The sequence below is a fragment of the Cyprinodon variegatus genome, unplaced genomic scaffold (genome assembly GCF_000732505.1).
Source record: "Cyprinodon variegatus isolate N-32 unplaced genomic scaffold, C_variegatus-1.0 Scaffold604, whole genome shotgun sequence".
Lineage (NCBI taxonomy): Eukaryota > Metazoa > Chordata > Actinopteri > Cyprinodontiformes > Cyprinodontidae > Cyprinodon > Cyprinodon variegatus.
The window spans coordinates 238,082-253,370 of record NW_015151057.1 but is presented as its reverse complement, the minus strand read 5'-3'; the positions used below and the strand labels follow the sequence as shown (position 1 = coordinate 253,370).

The following is a 15,289-nucleotide window of genomic DNA, read 5'->3' as shown; positions in this document are numbered from 1 at the left end:
CACGTGTTTTTTGGCGTTCAGAGCCCGGATAGCTCAGTCGGTAGAGCATCAGACTTTTAATCTGAGGGTCCAGGGTTCAAGTCCCTGTTCGGGCGAAATTTATTTTCCTCTACATTATTATATGTGTCATTTTTTGGGTTTTCTGCATTAAATGTGACACTGTCTATTACCATCTAATTACGTTTACAGCTTACATTACACCATTTCCATCTTTCCATTTTGGATCACAGCCAATCAAAGCCTAATCCCATAGATCGTCATTGTTGAAGAGCCAATCATGTTCCAGTATTTCCATCTTTCTCCTTAGAGCCAATCACGTTCCAGAATTTCCATTTTTGCCACGTATCCTCATAGCCAATCAAGAAAGTGTATTTCGAAAAAATCTCCGCGTCACTAACTTAATTTTACAACCATTCACTATTAATATTTTCCAAAACTTTTCCATCAACCACTGGTTACGTGGTTTACATTGTTTTAGAGATTATAAAGTTGAAACTGGACAAGATAAAAAAAAAACAAAAAAAAAAAAAAAACGGTTTTTGATGAGCTTGGCCTTTCCATTTCAGCGGTAATTCAACACATAGGCTAAGTAGGTTTGGCTGCAAGTCTTGAGGCAGTGGTGGCTGGTGGGGAAGAGGTTTTTTCTAGCGTGTTTACCTGAGCTAAGACAAAGTCATAACATACTATATGGAGATTTTCATATTTTGATGACTGCACGGGGATAAATGCAATAAAAGCTCAACCTTTAGTATTTCGTTAATTAGATGTAGGCAAACTGCAATCCTGTATAAGGAAATAAGTAAACCTTAATCTGATTGTTTCAAGCTTTGTGTTCTAAGCATTAGAAAGCACTGCACACAAAATGTCTTGGCCCGTACGGGGATCGAACCCGCGACCTTGGCGTTATTAGCACCACGCTCTAACCAACTGAGCTAACCGGCCATGGAAAGTTTTAAGGTGAACTGATAACATCCGAGGAAAATGTATGTCTCCCACACTTAAACTACAGAATAGTGTTACCTTTTAGAAAAGTTGTTTTAATTTGCACAAGCAACAGGTAAAAAAAGAAAACAAGTACTCCTTTAGTACACCGACTTCTACCAGTTTTAGATGGATCATTGTTAAACCATGATAAGAATTTTTTTAGATACATTAAACCACTTGCTTGAAAATATGTTTAAGCCTTTAGCCTTTAAGGTTAGATAAAATAATAATTTCAATTAAAATATATTCCAATTCTTAATAAAAACTACATTTCAATGAGCCTAGTTTGAATAGTACAGGACCCGTCAATTGAATTTGATTGGTCGAATACAGGTTAGTTTTTCAATGACGTTTGAGATAGGCAGGGCTCTGAAAAATGTTACAGTCGGATTGGCCCGTACGTTGAAGAAAACTGGTTAAGGGCGGAGTCTAACCCACTTGGCGGCCATACTGAATGTTGTCTGTTGACAGTTAGTTAGTCTCAAACATTTTTATGAAAACTTACTACGTATCCATTTAAAGTGCAGTGCCTTTACCCTCCGGTGCTAGGACGGATGCCTAGACTGGCACTGACCTTATTAACAAGCTATGGATGAAGCTGAACGGCAAAAGAAGTTAGAAGCTGGGAGAGCCAAGGTTTGTTGCTAACGTGTGATGCTAGCAGTTAGCCAACTCTTTTGTCATAACCTTGCGTCTGTTCACAGCTTACTACACCCACCTCTGAATTATTTAACTTTAATCGTATTTTATATCCCCTCATTGGTAAATACAAGCCGTATAGATGCAGGTGTTTTTTATACATATAAGTTAACAAACAAATAATTAGTTAGCTAACGGCTATTAAGTAGAATCTGCTATCATACTCCTCTGAAAACAAACGGATATCTTTTTTTCGATTGGTCTAATTAAGTTAATAATTCATAGCTTAAAGTTCATCAGTAATTTGCATGGACATTTAACGTTATTTATAAGTTAATACTTGTTATGACTGATAATATTGATCCGATATAAACCTGCTTTTCTGCCTTTAACTTTAAAAAGACTTAAGATTAAGTTTATTTTCAAATAGATGATATTTTACATAAAACTCTTTTTAATTGAGCTTCTTGGCCGACTAAATGTTTTTGTTTTGCAATTAAGGACAAGAAATTTAAGGTAATAACTTGAAAGTACCTTTCAAGCTTCTGTTGTTCTGCTATTCTCTGTTTATTTGGTTGATCAAGAAGTCTTAAAATGTGTTTCTATTGTTTAAGGTTACCAGTGTTTTATTAACTAGTGGTGCTGAGGCCAATCTTTTGTTCACCTTGAAAATCAGTTTGAAGGTTCAGTATTAGTTACTATGTGATATCTTTGCAATGCATGCCCATGGTCTAGCAGTGAACTATTCAAACAGACTCTTGATTAATCTCAGCGTCTCCATCAGAGAAATCTCAAGAGTTGTCAACTGGATTCAATGTGTTAAAGCCTGGTCAGCTTAATCATCTGAACACAAACAGTCTGACTTTTAACTACCACCATCAACAGGATGTGTTTAACTGCAGAGGTGTTTAAGATGAGTGTAAACACTAAAGGTCAGAGGTGTTGATGGTGTTATATTGACATTTGACAGACCAATAAATTTTTGTTTAGGGCTATGGCTTGTTCATTATTTGCTTTGCTCTGCCCCTTCCCTTCAGTCATTGCAATGTTCTCACCACTCTTCCCCACATCTATGTCCTGTTTGAGCTTAAAAAGACAGTGAAAGTCCATGCAACCAAAGTTTGAAGCAAATATTGCCTCCAAACCTTGCTTGGGGAAATGGGTGTGGTTTTATGTTTTTTATCCCTTTGGTTCTTTTCTTTAAATTGTACAAATTCCCATGCATAGGGAGATCATTTTTAAAATGTTTATTTGATATGTTAGACATTGGTTAGTATATTATTTGATGCTATTATGCCACAACAGCGTTACTCTTCTTTTTAATAATGAATAGTCTGTTCCTCTATGAAAAATAACTATATTGTCAAAAAATCATTTTGAGCAGATTCTTTTTCTCGGGCCAGCTTATTGATATAATATTCTCTTTGCAACATTTGGGAAATGTTGCCAACAATGCAAATGATTAGCTTAAAATGCAGAATAACATTTATATCAGGTGCAATCTTTCCAAAAAACTTAAATAACTCGTTGATATATTATTGATTTCTTATAACAGACCTTACCCGACATGCCTCGAAGCCAGCCGGTAAGTACTGAGAGTGGGGACTAGCTGAGGCTGTTTTCTTTGTGCTGACTCTGATTACATGATTCCATGGATTTCTGGTTATTATTTTTCTTGGGTGGTGGCCTGACACTCTAATCCTGTTGGGAAGTTCATTATGATTTTGAGGGGGGAAAGCTATGGTTTCAGATAATTTTGCAAAATTGAAGTGTAATATTATTGTTCATTATTTATTCATTTTTACCCAAAATGAGGGGGGGTAGGTAGTCTGCTGCACATATACATCTATAAAGAACCCCATGCAAAATATGCATATTTGCTTGACCACTACTCCCAAATTGATTGCCGTTCAAACTACCGGTAGCTTTATTTTTTAAATTGTTGCTGGTGCATAATTTTAGTGGTTTCCCAGAGACTTGGCTGATCACCCAGACAAAAACCTTCCAAATTTGGAAGAATTCTGCTTCTTTCTAGAGTGATAAGTCTAACAAGCTAATTTTGGCTGTTCTAACAGTCAGACATTCTTCCCAGGTAGCCAGTAGGTGTATTATCATGGCTTATTGTTGCTCTGATACAAATAAGCCATCTAATCCTGGCAAACCAGTCTAATTGATGTTAACAAAATCAAAATATTGCTATTATGACTCGGACTGTTATCTTTTGCTTTTTGAGAGTGGCGGGTGGCTTTCCTTTAATTTCCACACTGCTGCTTGCGATGCTCTTCATTGAATGTAATTTCAGTTCAAAATAAAGAAAAATAAATTACAGATTCATGAAACAGCCACCATTGTCTGTATTTAAAACATATGGAAAAAGTAAGATCTCTCTCTCTGCTGGCTCTCAGTGTGCAGCAGCAGGGTTACTTGGACATATATTCTGAATTCTCATGAAAATGAATTTAACTAGTTAAATTTAGGGGTGTCCCAATACAATTTTTTTTCGTTTATGAAATGGTACAGATTTTGCAGCTTTGAGTATTAAGATTATACCGATAGTGACCTAATACGATATCAACATAAATCATACATGCTTTTAGTACTTATTTTATAATGTGGAATGATTCAAATAAAGGCTTTAGCAAGTGGTATTTCTTTCAGAGAACCATACCTAACATCAGGTATGAGAACAACTGACCCATTACTTACTTACCAAAGAGTTACGTTCATTTTAAATATAAGGGCGGTTTTGCTATAAGCTTTCTGATATCAGGGATTTTAGAGGCTGGTCGATCTCTTCAGATATTCAGTTTTTGATCACTATCGGACCGATTTTCTGATATTGGATCGGGACAGCCCGGTTAAAGTAAAATGCTTGTTATGATTTAGTAGACGCACACAATCTAAATGATTAATTAATTTAGCAAAAACAGTCTTAGGTTTATGCTCTGGAGATTAATTGCCATCACATATTAGTGAATACTTCGACCATGCAGAAGGTTTACTTTGCCTTTCTGGTTTGACATTTTATCCTTTTCTGCTAAATTATATGATAGCTTCCACTTTTGTGATGTGAAGCCTCTCTTTATTAACCACTGCAATGCTTGTTGAAAGCCATCAGATGGGGCAGTGGCTCTAAAAGCTTACAGGAGCTTTGTTATGCTGGTGTTTCACACAGGGGGTGTTGCTATGGTAATGCTTTGCTGTCAGTTGTTCAAAATTTTCTCACGTCACCACATTGGAAGAGCTGCATGTGCAAAGATTGAACACAAATAAGGATTCGTGGAAGGACTGGACCTCCTTTAAGTCAGTGTCAATGCATGTTTTAGTGGCATTGTTTATAGTTGGTTATATTTAGTGGAGAGAGACTCCAGCTAGCTGCTTAGTCAGACTCTCAGCGGTGCTGAAGTGGCCTTGGGCTAAACAAAACTCATCTGCCTGATGTCTTTTTGAGATCTGATATTCTGTGGCAGGTAGAAACACTAAATATCAATATGGCTGGAAGGTGGCTGGGATTTCAACTGATTAATGAATTAACATCAAACCAACTTGCTAGTATTGAATTACATTAGATCAAAATGAGGCTTGGGGGGGGGAACCTGAACATTTGAATCTGATTATTGGTACATGGGAAATAAAAAACAAAACATACTATGTGGTTTTTGGCCAACTGAAGCCCTGACACGCATGCAGTGAAATCATGCATCATGTATGTGACTCATTGCACAGAGCAACAAGTAGGTCTCCAGCGAGCGTGTAATCTCAGATTGACTTGAGCACGCACACTCTGATGCAGCTCACCACACATGGAGCTTTGTCTCCTCCTCTCCGTGTGAATGCATCTCCCAGTCTCCACCCTCTATCCTTGGTCTAGACGTATGCCATCATCTTTGAGGAGTTTGCAGCTCTCTGTGCTCTGGATGGTGATCTAGTTTGGAGGGTTCAGCAGGCTGCCAGGATCTACATCAGGACCATGAAACAACTGATCCTATAAGGGAGGAAAAGGGCAACTCTGACCCGTCTGCAAGAAAATATGTCATCAGTCCACTTTAAGTTACTGCTGCACAGCATGGCCAGAGGCTGTTGTGGTGATCTGATTTAATCTGCTAAAGGAAGAGATGGCTGTGAGAGAGATGGCAGATAGGATGGAGCCTGTGTTGGAAATAAGAAGTGGATTGAAGAGAATTTACAGCAAAAATGATCCTGCAGAAATAACATGGCTTAATCTGAAATAGTGCTTTTCATTATGGAGATCTATCTTAAGGAGTTTCAGAGAAGACTGGAATATGTTCTTAAAAGTTTAGCCAAAGGAAAAACTGCAGAGTAACTGTACTTTTTTTTATTTTGTCTTACAGTGCTCTGTTTCTGATCTGCTGAGATTTTTCTGACTCATTAAATCCTCCTCAGCTCATGGGGGAGGTTCAGTTCTCCGGAGATTGAAACATTTTTAGCATACTCACATTATTACTTGGCTGTCTCAGCAGATTATACTGTTCTCTATTACTGGTGCAAGTTTGGGATTTCTTCTTGATCCGCTGACTTTTTTCCTTGCTTTGTTTCAGATCCTTGAAAATGGGCTCTCTTTCTTTTCTATAAACATTTTAAGCTCAACTCTGAACACTGAATGTCTAAAATTACAATGCTCTGATTTAGTTCAAATCTAGACTGAGTTTGGTTTTTTTTTTGGTGGTGTTTTGTGTCTTTTTTTTCACTCTTGAGTTTTACCATGCTAGTTGTTTGGTGGTGCTCTGTACTCCTGACCTATGTATCCGTCTACCTCTCGTTGTCCTTCCTGCGCAGCTTGCTAGTTTCAGAAAGAAGCGGGCGAAAAGCAACGGTGCGGGGGCGACGAAAAAGACGCAGAAGGGGAAGGGCCAGACTGTCCCGAAGAATGACTGCTCGACGCAAGACCGTTGGGTAGAAGCCCCGCCGCCGTCAGCCGGCGCTACAGCGCTAGAAAGCAGGACCAGCTGTGAGGTATGATGGGGTAGAACTGGTTAATAATTTTTATAAAATTATTTCCTGCACATCACACAAGTTTATCCATCGTCTGGTCTTTCTGTTCCTTCACATGCTGTTCATGGTTCTGTCTGAACATACACTTTAGAGAACTGGGTCACTAACCATTGCATTACCCGTAGGGCCTGTTGTCATAGCAACCTGACCAGGTTCAGCTGAAGCATCATTTGCTTTTTTTTTTTTTCCTTCCTTGTTGTTTAGTCTTCTGTTTCTGTTCAGTCTACATCAGGTGTTGGTTAGCACATAATTTATGTGATCTATGAATGTTTTTTTTATTTTTTTCTCATGTTTATTTTTATAAAGGGGGGCTCACACTCTGAGCAATCAGAAAATCAGCAATGTGACCAACAAGAGGAGTCCTTCTCCTCTCCGGACCGAAGCCTTTCCCCTGTGGAAGACCTTAGAGAAGAGGAACTAGCTACACTCACTGGCAAAGAGCAACTCAAGGTATTGCAGACAGCAAGATGCTAAAAGTTCAGCTTTTAAAGTTATATAGATAATTTCCAGGTCTGGAAATAACACTACTGTTTGAATATAACTAGACAGCAAGTGTGGGAATGGAGATCGTATTTTACAGATTAATTTCCTTTCCCACCTTCATGAAGCGTCTGTTTGTTCATATATTCACTCATGCTATTCAACCTGCACATCTGGAACACTGTGCTTTGAGTTCACAGCCCTCCTCAGAGGTAGTGCTTTATAGGATCTATTTCTTATTTATAGGATTTATATGTTAAAAATAAATTTTTTTTCCTGATAGGTTTAAGCCTGAAATTATTGACACCGAAGAAAATAAGTTTCTTTCTGACTAGAAATGAGAAGGTTATACTCAAAAGAGAATGGCTTCACCATTTAAAAAAATATCTTCTATTCAGAGGAGACATGTTAATAAAATTACTTTAACACTAAGTTTAAATTGGGTGTGAATGGCTTTGGTTATAACAGTAAGTTTGATCATATTCAAATATTCTATTCAGGCTTATGGTAACTAGAAGCAAACACTGTTTACCCCAGATGCACAGTGCAATAAAGACACAGTGCATCTGTGCAATAGAGAAATTTGTCCATTCTAAAGTTGTATGAACTCTGTGTTTGCAGCTCTTGCAGCAGGCTGTTGAAAAGCGAAATGAAATAATTGCCAAGCTCAGCCATAACCTGCAGGACGCCCTTGCAAGTAGAGACCAGGTGCAGCTGGAGGCTCAGTCTCTTGCTGGACAGATACAGGCTCTGCAGAAACAGCTCCAGCAGGTAGGAACTTCACAGTGGCAGAACTTTAACATCCAGTTATTTTTAACCTTCCAAAGATTCATGTATTTTTTTTTTTCCCCAACAGACTAGTGTGGAGTTCCTGCGGATAAAAGGTCACTCGGGGGCTGAAGCCTTTGGTGTTGCAGAGCACCACCATGACCTTTCTTCCAAAACTACAAATATCAGGCCTACAGAGGGAATATCAGAGGGATCAGAGAATGCAGGTCATGGCTCCCAGCAGAGCCCTGAAGGCTTCAGCACTGAGACTGTGGTGGACACTGCTATACACAATCTGATGTTAGAGCTGGAAGAAGAGAGGAAGAACAATCAGCGTATCTGTGCCGAACTAGAATCGGAGATGGAGAAAAACCAACTTGTGCTTTCACTGTTGGAGGAGGAGAAGCAAGGGAGGGAAGAGGAGCAAAAAGAACTCCAAAACCTCCAGACACAGTTAAGCCAAGCCCAAAACCAGTGCCTTGTCATGCAGCAGTACAAGGAGGAGAAGGAGAAGCTAAACATAGAAATACTGGAGCTGAGAAAAAAGCTGCAAGAGGCAGAAGACTCAGAGAGAAGGTCTGATTTTAAAAATGAAAGCCCAGCTTTTTGTTCTCAGACTCTAGAGGAAGTAAATAAGAGACTTGAAGATGAGATGAAAATGCTCAGAGAGGAGGTTGATCATGTTAGGCAGCTGTTAGATAAGAGTGAAAGGGAACTAAAGCGCAGAGAGGAAGAGGTGGAAGGACTCAAAGCTTCTAAGAACAGAGAAAACCAAACCAAAGCTGCTTTTATTGCTGAAGCCAATCTGGAAGCTGGTCCTGATGAGAGAGATCTGGATACATCTCTACAAGGAGATATTCTGATGGATCGATACTTGTCCTCCATACCCCCTGCACACTCCCAGTCTTCAGTGGTAGGTGAACTTTTGGACCAACCTAGTCAGCTGGACCTATCTGCAGACTGCAGGTGATTAAATTTCTGGAGTTTTCTTGTTAGTTGTTGTTTTTATGCGTGATGGCACTAAACTTTTCTCTTTATTTATCTGAACAGCTTTGAGCTCAACAGTGAAGTCTTCGGTGATCAGCCCCTGCTGTCCATTTCAAACCGCATCTGTGAACAGAACGACAATATTCAGAACATCAGCGGCTCACAGCACAGCGCCCCAGAGGTCGGCCATTCCAGTGAACTTTTAGTCTCTCTGTGGCCTCACAGCTCAACTGCAGGTGACATGGAGTGGAGTCAGTTGTCCGAGCAGCAGCAGTTAGAGGAGATTGACTTGGAAAAACAGCTGCTGAGTCAGCAGTGTGGGGAGCTCCGTGAGGAGCTAGCTCTGAAGGAGCGCGACTTGGGGGTGTTGAGAGAGGAAGTCCGGAAGAGTGCAGAGGAGTTGGAGGAGGCACGGAGCAGGTAATGGAAAGTGATTTGTTTTGTGTATCTAAGCTCATAAAAGATGGAAGTATGTTAAGAACTCTGCACACTGTCTAACAAGCATTCTGACTATTTGAACTTGTTTGACTAAAGTGAAGTAGAGCATGATTGTGAAGTGGAAAAGACAGTGATGTACTGTTTATTTTACAAAAAAAAAGGTTTCCTAGATTCACATTCATTCATCACACATCAGCTCCTTGTATAAGTTCCTCCTTTTGCCTCTGATTGAATGTTTTATTCTTAACGTCCAACTTTGTGGGTTTTTTTTTTTTTTCTCCAGGATTAACCTAAAAAAAAAATTTTAACAGGCCGTTGAGATTTAGTTTTTAAAAACTGTAATTTTTCATCCATTTTACCATTATGTCCTTTAAATCATGATATTACAATGTGGTTGTGACCTGACAAGACGTGCTTTTTTATTCAGAGAGTCAATTTGTGCCAAGATAAATGTGTAGAGAAGAAAAAGCTGATCTAATCCATTTATACCCGTTTATTAAACTCTGAATGTATTAAGCTTTTTGAAATAACCCAATTTGTTCAGGTGGGCCCTGGTAACGGAGGAACTGCAGGAAGCTCTGGGTGAACTCGAAGAAGAGCGGGAGAGGCGAAGACTTGTTGAGGAGGAGATGAACCTAAAAGCTCATAAACAGGATAACTGTGACGACAAAGACGTTTTAATGGAAGAATGGGGAAATGAAACTGGACAAACTTCTGAAACCCCCCTTATTCAATTTACTGCCAATTTATCAGAGTATGCAGATGAATCTGTAGGGGAAATTAATGAGGAGAAGCAGGTAGAGGTTTCACTTTTGCTTCCTCAAAGCCAAGAGGAGCTGCAGATGGAGACTAAGCCTGCAGATTCTACCAAAGACCTTTCTGACCCGACTGATACCCAGATCCAAACATCACTGGTATGTCACTGCAGAAGGCATCCCAGATTCATTAAGAATACCAATATGCTTATGATTTCAAGGTAAAGCAGACTGCTGTGTATTAAATTTCTGTGAATTAAATGTAGTCTTGTTTGCTTCCTATCTCAAGGCCGATGGTGACCATCTGATATCAGAACTAGAGGAAACAACGAAGGAACAGAAAGCTACATTGACCCTCCTTAGCCAGGAGACACCTAAGCTCAATGCTGTGTCAGAAGAGCTGGAAATGACTCGGACTCAGTTTCTGGAGCTCCAAGCTAAAGCCAACAATCTGCAGCAAGAGCTGCTGAAGAGCCAGGACCGTCTAGACTCTGCTGAGAGAGAGAAAAGGGAGTTGGAAGGGCAAATTCACACTCTGAGAGAAAACCTGGCCTGTTTGGAAGAGGCCCAGGCTCAGTCTGTGAAACAGAGGGAGGAGGAGAAGAAGAAAGAACAGCAGATGGACGAACAGATAAAAAAGATGGAACAGGTCCTGGAGAAGGAACTGGAACAGTTTGAAAACATCATTAAATCTAAGGAGGCAGAGGTTAGATGTGTGCATTAACATTTATTTTTCCTTTGAGTCACTTTTTTTCTGTGTTTATTGATATGATGCACAATTTAATCGAACAGTTGGCTGAAGAGAAGGAAAAATGGGAGGAGGAGAGGCAGGAGAAGGAAAAGCTCATTGATTCCAAACGTTTGCTGGTGGAAAAAGTGAAGGAGAAGGAAGAGGAGGTGAAGGTTCTCCTTGAAAAGCAAATCCTGGCTGTGGAGGAAGCTACAGCAAGACTTAAAGCTTCTCATGAGCAGGAAGTACGTAACCTGATTGAGAAACATCAGCAGGAGGTAAGATATACAAACCGAATTAATGTCTTCAGATTGGGATTCCGAACCTTCTATAAGGTCATTATTTCTTTCTAAATGATCTAGATTTCTGAACTGAATGATCACCTGGAGACAGAGCTGCTGAAGCAGCGCGTCAGTATGGAGGAAGAGCACAAGCGACAGATCAGCTTCATCAAAGAGGTATCTGTCAGTTGTTCTGGCTCATCCAAAATCACATTTTCTTTTTCTCCTGGCACAAATTTGACTTTTTATCGTTCTTTTATTTATTTATTTATTTATTTATTTTTATTAGGTGACTGAGAGGGAGCATGAGAGAATGATGTCAGAGCTGACAGCCAAACACAACCAGGAGCTTGAACAGCTAAGGACAGAGGTGTCCCTGGAGCTGAGGGAGAGCTTTGAAGCTGCCCACCAGGCTGAGATGCAGGAGGTTCAGGTAGATTTTATAATCTACAATTTCACTTGAAAAAGCTATATAGATTTAAATTTCATACATTTTAAAGCTTGGTTTAATATGGCTTTTGAGCAACTTGTAAAAACTACAAATGGTGCTCAAGTCTCTTGAACATTCAGTAGGTAGTACTGCTATTTCCTCTAAGCTGTACAAACTGTTTTCAGGCCCAGAAGACTTTGGAACTTGAAGCTCTACGTGTGAGCCTGACCACCGTTTACACATCTCAGCTGGAGGCTTCACAAGCAAGCGAACAGCAAGCTGAAGTAATCAGTAAGCTCAAAGCCTCCATGAAGGAGACGTTCACCCAGGAAAGGGCTATTCTTCAAGCCCAGCATGAGTCGGACCTGGAAAAGCTCAAACAAGAGAATCAGGAACAACAAGACAGGCTGCAGAAGCAGCACCAACTAGAGATGGGTACGTATATACAAACTAAAACACCTCTCTGTCAATGTTTTCATTCAGGGATTTATTTTTGAATGTTTTTCTGAATGTTTAGATGAGTTGAAGCAGCAATGGGAGACTCGTTTTGATCAGGAGAGAGCTTCAATGGAGGAGAAACGAGATAAAGAAATAGAGGTGACGCGTTTGATTTTTGTGCTTTGTAAACAAATATCTTTTTGTGACTTGATGTAGCAGAACAACAGAAAACACATTTTTGTGACTTGGAAATTACATAGTGTTCAAGACGTGTGGTGCACATTTAGGCTACAAAAGCCTTCACTTGTTAGTACGGCTAAAGATCTTTCACCTTAGGTCTCTACCATCTTTACATGTACAAACTGATGTGTCCTATGCTGAGAATGCTGAGCTGTAAACCACTGAAGCTCTAGCTGTATTTATCTCCAGCAGAATTGTAAATCCCTCCCGCAGTTCCAAATCTTCTGCATTTCCAAACAATCTTTGCTTGTTTTTTTACTTACTTTTATTTAGCTTCGTTCTGAAGAAAAGTATACCAACATGATGCTTACTTACCCATGCTTCTCTCTACAGAAACTCTAATTGTAAACCAATGTAGTCTGATTGAATTAGCCTATTATAGGTCATGTTTGGGAGCATTTAGTTGTCCAAAACTTTATGCAGGTTTATTAATGTAGAGTGATTGGAAAACATATGCGAGCTAGGATTTTGAAGTTTGAATTTCACAATTATGTGCTGCTTTTTTGTTCATCAAAAACTAGGATTCACTGAAGCTGTAACATTTAAGACATGCAAATATCACTCATTGTTTCTTTTATTTAAACGCTAGTAAGGTTCTTTTTATTTTTAGGCTCTAAAGGCACAGTGGGAGGCAGAAGCTGAAACAAGCAGCCAAAGGTCTCTGTCAGAGATTCAAAACCGTCTCAATGCTGCCCAGACAGAGCTGATCAACACCCAGGCCTCCCTGACAGAAACAAGCAGAGCTCTTGTAGATGCCAGAGCTGCTCTGTCTGAGACCCAGTCTGAACTGCATGAGACCAAGGCCGCTCTAGAAGAGCAGCAAACTTCCAGTAAGGAGCAGGTTCAGAAACTAGAGGAAGACCTGAAACAAGCCTGGGCCGACAAAGAGGCTGCTGCCGGTAAGTTCTGTCAAACTATGGCCTGTAATCGGGTAGCGCCTTAAGTCGCGGGAATCCAGAGCGCCTTTACACCACATTCACCTATTCACCTAAATTATTTTTGTAATTCCCAACTAAATGAAATTCATATTGCTTCAATTCTTGTAGAAAAATGTTAAATGTAACCCCTCTATTAAAGTACGGATGTGAACAGATGATAACAGACAAACAGAATTCTTTTTATTTTCTTTCATTGTGGTATGATTTGGTCTTTTTGGGGGTTTTTTCTCCATCACACCAAAATAAATTTATTTTTTTGGGAATTCTTAGGTTCTTTGCAGGAGTTGGTTTCTCGTCAGGAGACAGCCCTGCAGGAGAAAGAGCAGCAAGTACGCCACCTTGAGGAAAAAGAGCGACAACTGCAGCTGGAGGTCTGTTTACTTTCTAGGGATTTAAGCTCGAGTTGCATTTCATTTCTAATCTTAATAACACAACTTGATTGTCCTAAGGTCTGCCAGTCTTAGCCATCTAAATCTGCATTCAAATAATCTGGCTTATCTTTTAATATAAAAATAAGTTTGTGCTCCATTTCAGGTTTCGCATCTTCAGGAAGAGAAAGTCTTGCTTAAAAAGAGCTCAGAAGAAGAAGTAGGTCAGCTGTGGACCCAGCTGGAAAATATGAGAGCTAGCCGTCAAGAGCTGGGAGGTAAGATCATTATAGCAACCTGACATCTGCAGGACCGTGTTTTAATTTTCCATTTGCCTTGTTATTCTTCCCTGTAACCCTACTATAAACATTTTTAGCACATTTTAAAACCAGTGTTTGTGCTACCTGTACAGTTTAAAGACTCTTCTGTCTGTGTTGTGATCTTCCAGAGCTGAAGGAGCAGCTCATGGCACGCACATCTCAGGTCGATGACATCGAGCGTCTTAAGACGGAATTCAGTGAGCAGAAACAAGAAATCAAAGAGCTGCATGAGACTGAGCTGGAAAACCTCAGGAAGTATGAGAACATAAACACACACTGGGGCTAACACTAATCAGTATCAATACTTGCACAAGAAAAGTCAACTAAAAATTGAGCTGATCTTAGGTGATGCAGGTTAGAACCTTGCTTAAATATTATAAAAGTTTTGAAATCTTTTGGAAGCAGTAAAATTAATTAAATATAGTTTCAAATGAGTCAGAGTGTATCATTCTCCTTCCTTCTTGATTAGGCACATCAAACAGCAGCACCATTAAAAGTAGTCTTGTCTGTTTAACAAGTGCAAGAAAATGCAACTGCCTTTTTTTTATTTTATTTTTTTTTATTAAACCTAAATATTTTTCAACAGATCCCCAACATTCTGAATTTAAAATCAGTAAAACCAACATCAGAGGAAGTAAATGTGTCTCCCCATCCCAGCATGCATTTAATCCAGAAACCTGTTTTGGGGGTTTTGCTTTATTTATGCCTTTTTGATAATTTATGCAAAAGTAAAATGGAGGGCAAGGCATTTTAAGAAAAAGTACATATCCATTTAAATGATTCATCTACTCTATATGTGTCAAGTTCATGTAGACTAAATTTTCTCTTTAAAATCTGTAACCATCTGGTTTTACTCTTGGCCAGCCTTTATTAGGGGGGCTATGGAAAGATGTTTTAGATTCTTTCCTTCTTTGACATGCATTTCAAAAACAACAACCATGTCTTTTCACAAAGGAAGGGACAGTTCATCACATTTCAGAATCCATTCTGTAGGGGGATTATTTGAAATTTAGATACATAGAAATTTAAGACTCGTACACAAAGCCCATACATAACTTCTAGATAATAATTAACCTTTCATTAATTATAGTTGATTTCAAAGACTGAAATGTAAAACTGTAAAAATCTGGTTCTAGCGACAAATAATAATAAAAAAACTTTTTTTTTTTTTGACAAATATTGCTATATAATAAATCCTCCAATATTTTTAGCCTTTTTTAAGCATTGTTATATCTTAATACAGACAACAGCTCATGCCTTCTTTATAGTTAGATTGATTTTACTAACAGGGATGCTGTCATCATGCTTCTTTAGGTATTTCGAGAAGCGGTTGCACGCCTCAGAGGAGACCTACAAAGAGGAAATAGCTCTGCTCCAGCTGAGGCTAGTGGAAAGTGCCTTAGAGGAATCTGTAATGAAAACTGCAGATGACTGGTATGTTTGCTAGCCTTTGTATAGGAGGATGCCCTCTGTGCAGTTA

General features: G+C 39.2%; 1 protein-coding gene and 2 non-coding genes across 7 annotated transcripts in view; 2 read left to right on the top strand and 1 right to left on the bottom strand.

Moving 5' to 3' along the window:
* Positions 1-22: 22 nt before the first annotated feature.
* On the top strand, positions 23-95 carry trnak-uuu. Its single transcript has one exon. It is a non-coding gene; the product is annotated as a tRNA-Lys (tRNA).
* Positions 96-868: 773 nt separating this feature from the next.
* On the bottom strand, positions 869-942 carry trnai-aau. The gene has a single exon. It is a non-coding gene; the product is annotated as a tRNA-Ile (tRNA).
* A 490-nt stretch (positions 943-1,432) lies between these two features.
* The window catches only part of LOC107096177 (pericentrin-like), a 41,165-nt gene continuing 27,308 nt past the window's right edge, over positions 1,433-15,289 (top strand). For 3 of the 5 annotated variants that reach the window (XM_015392715.1, XM_015392713.1, XM_015392712.1), the window contains exons 1-18: positions 1,433-1,620; positions 6,421-6,597; positions 6,943-7,086; positions 7,738-7,887; positions 7,973-8,850; positions 8,935-9,291; positions 9,854-10,223; positions 10,354-10,770; positions 10,857-11,072; positions 11,157-11,252; positions 11,365-11,508; positions 11,691-11,940; positions 12,023-12,102; positions 12,794-13,082; positions 13,392-13,492; positions 13,656-13,767; positions 13,938-14,064; positions 15,124-15,243. In XM_015392715.1, the coding sequence (XP_015248201.1) occupies positions 1,573-1,620; positions 6,421-6,597; positions 6,943-7,086; positions 7,738-7,887; positions 7,973-8,850; positions 8,935-9,291; positions 9,854-10,223; positions 10,354-10,770; positions 10,857-11,072; positions 11,157-11,252; positions 11,365-11,508; positions 11,691-11,940; positions 12,023-12,102; positions 12,794-13,082; positions 13,392-13,492; positions 13,656-13,767; positions 13,938-14,064; positions 15,124-15,243 (4,076 nt within the window). In that variant the 5' untranslated portion in view covers positions 1,433-1,572. Of the gene's footprint in view, positions 1,621-3,182; positions 3,209-6,420; positions 6,598-6,942; positions 7,087-7,737; positions 7,888-7,972; positions 8,851-8,934; positions 9,292-9,853; positions 10,224-10,353; positions 10,771-10,856; positions 11,073-11,156; positions 11,253-11,364; positions 11,509-11,690; positions 11,941-12,022; positions 12,103-12,793; positions 13,083-13,391; positions 13,493-13,655; positions 13,768-13,937; positions 14,065-15,123; positions 15,244-15,289 lie in introns of those variants that run through there. The other 2 variants (XM_015392717.1, XM_015392716.1) reach the window with 2 other exon arrangements.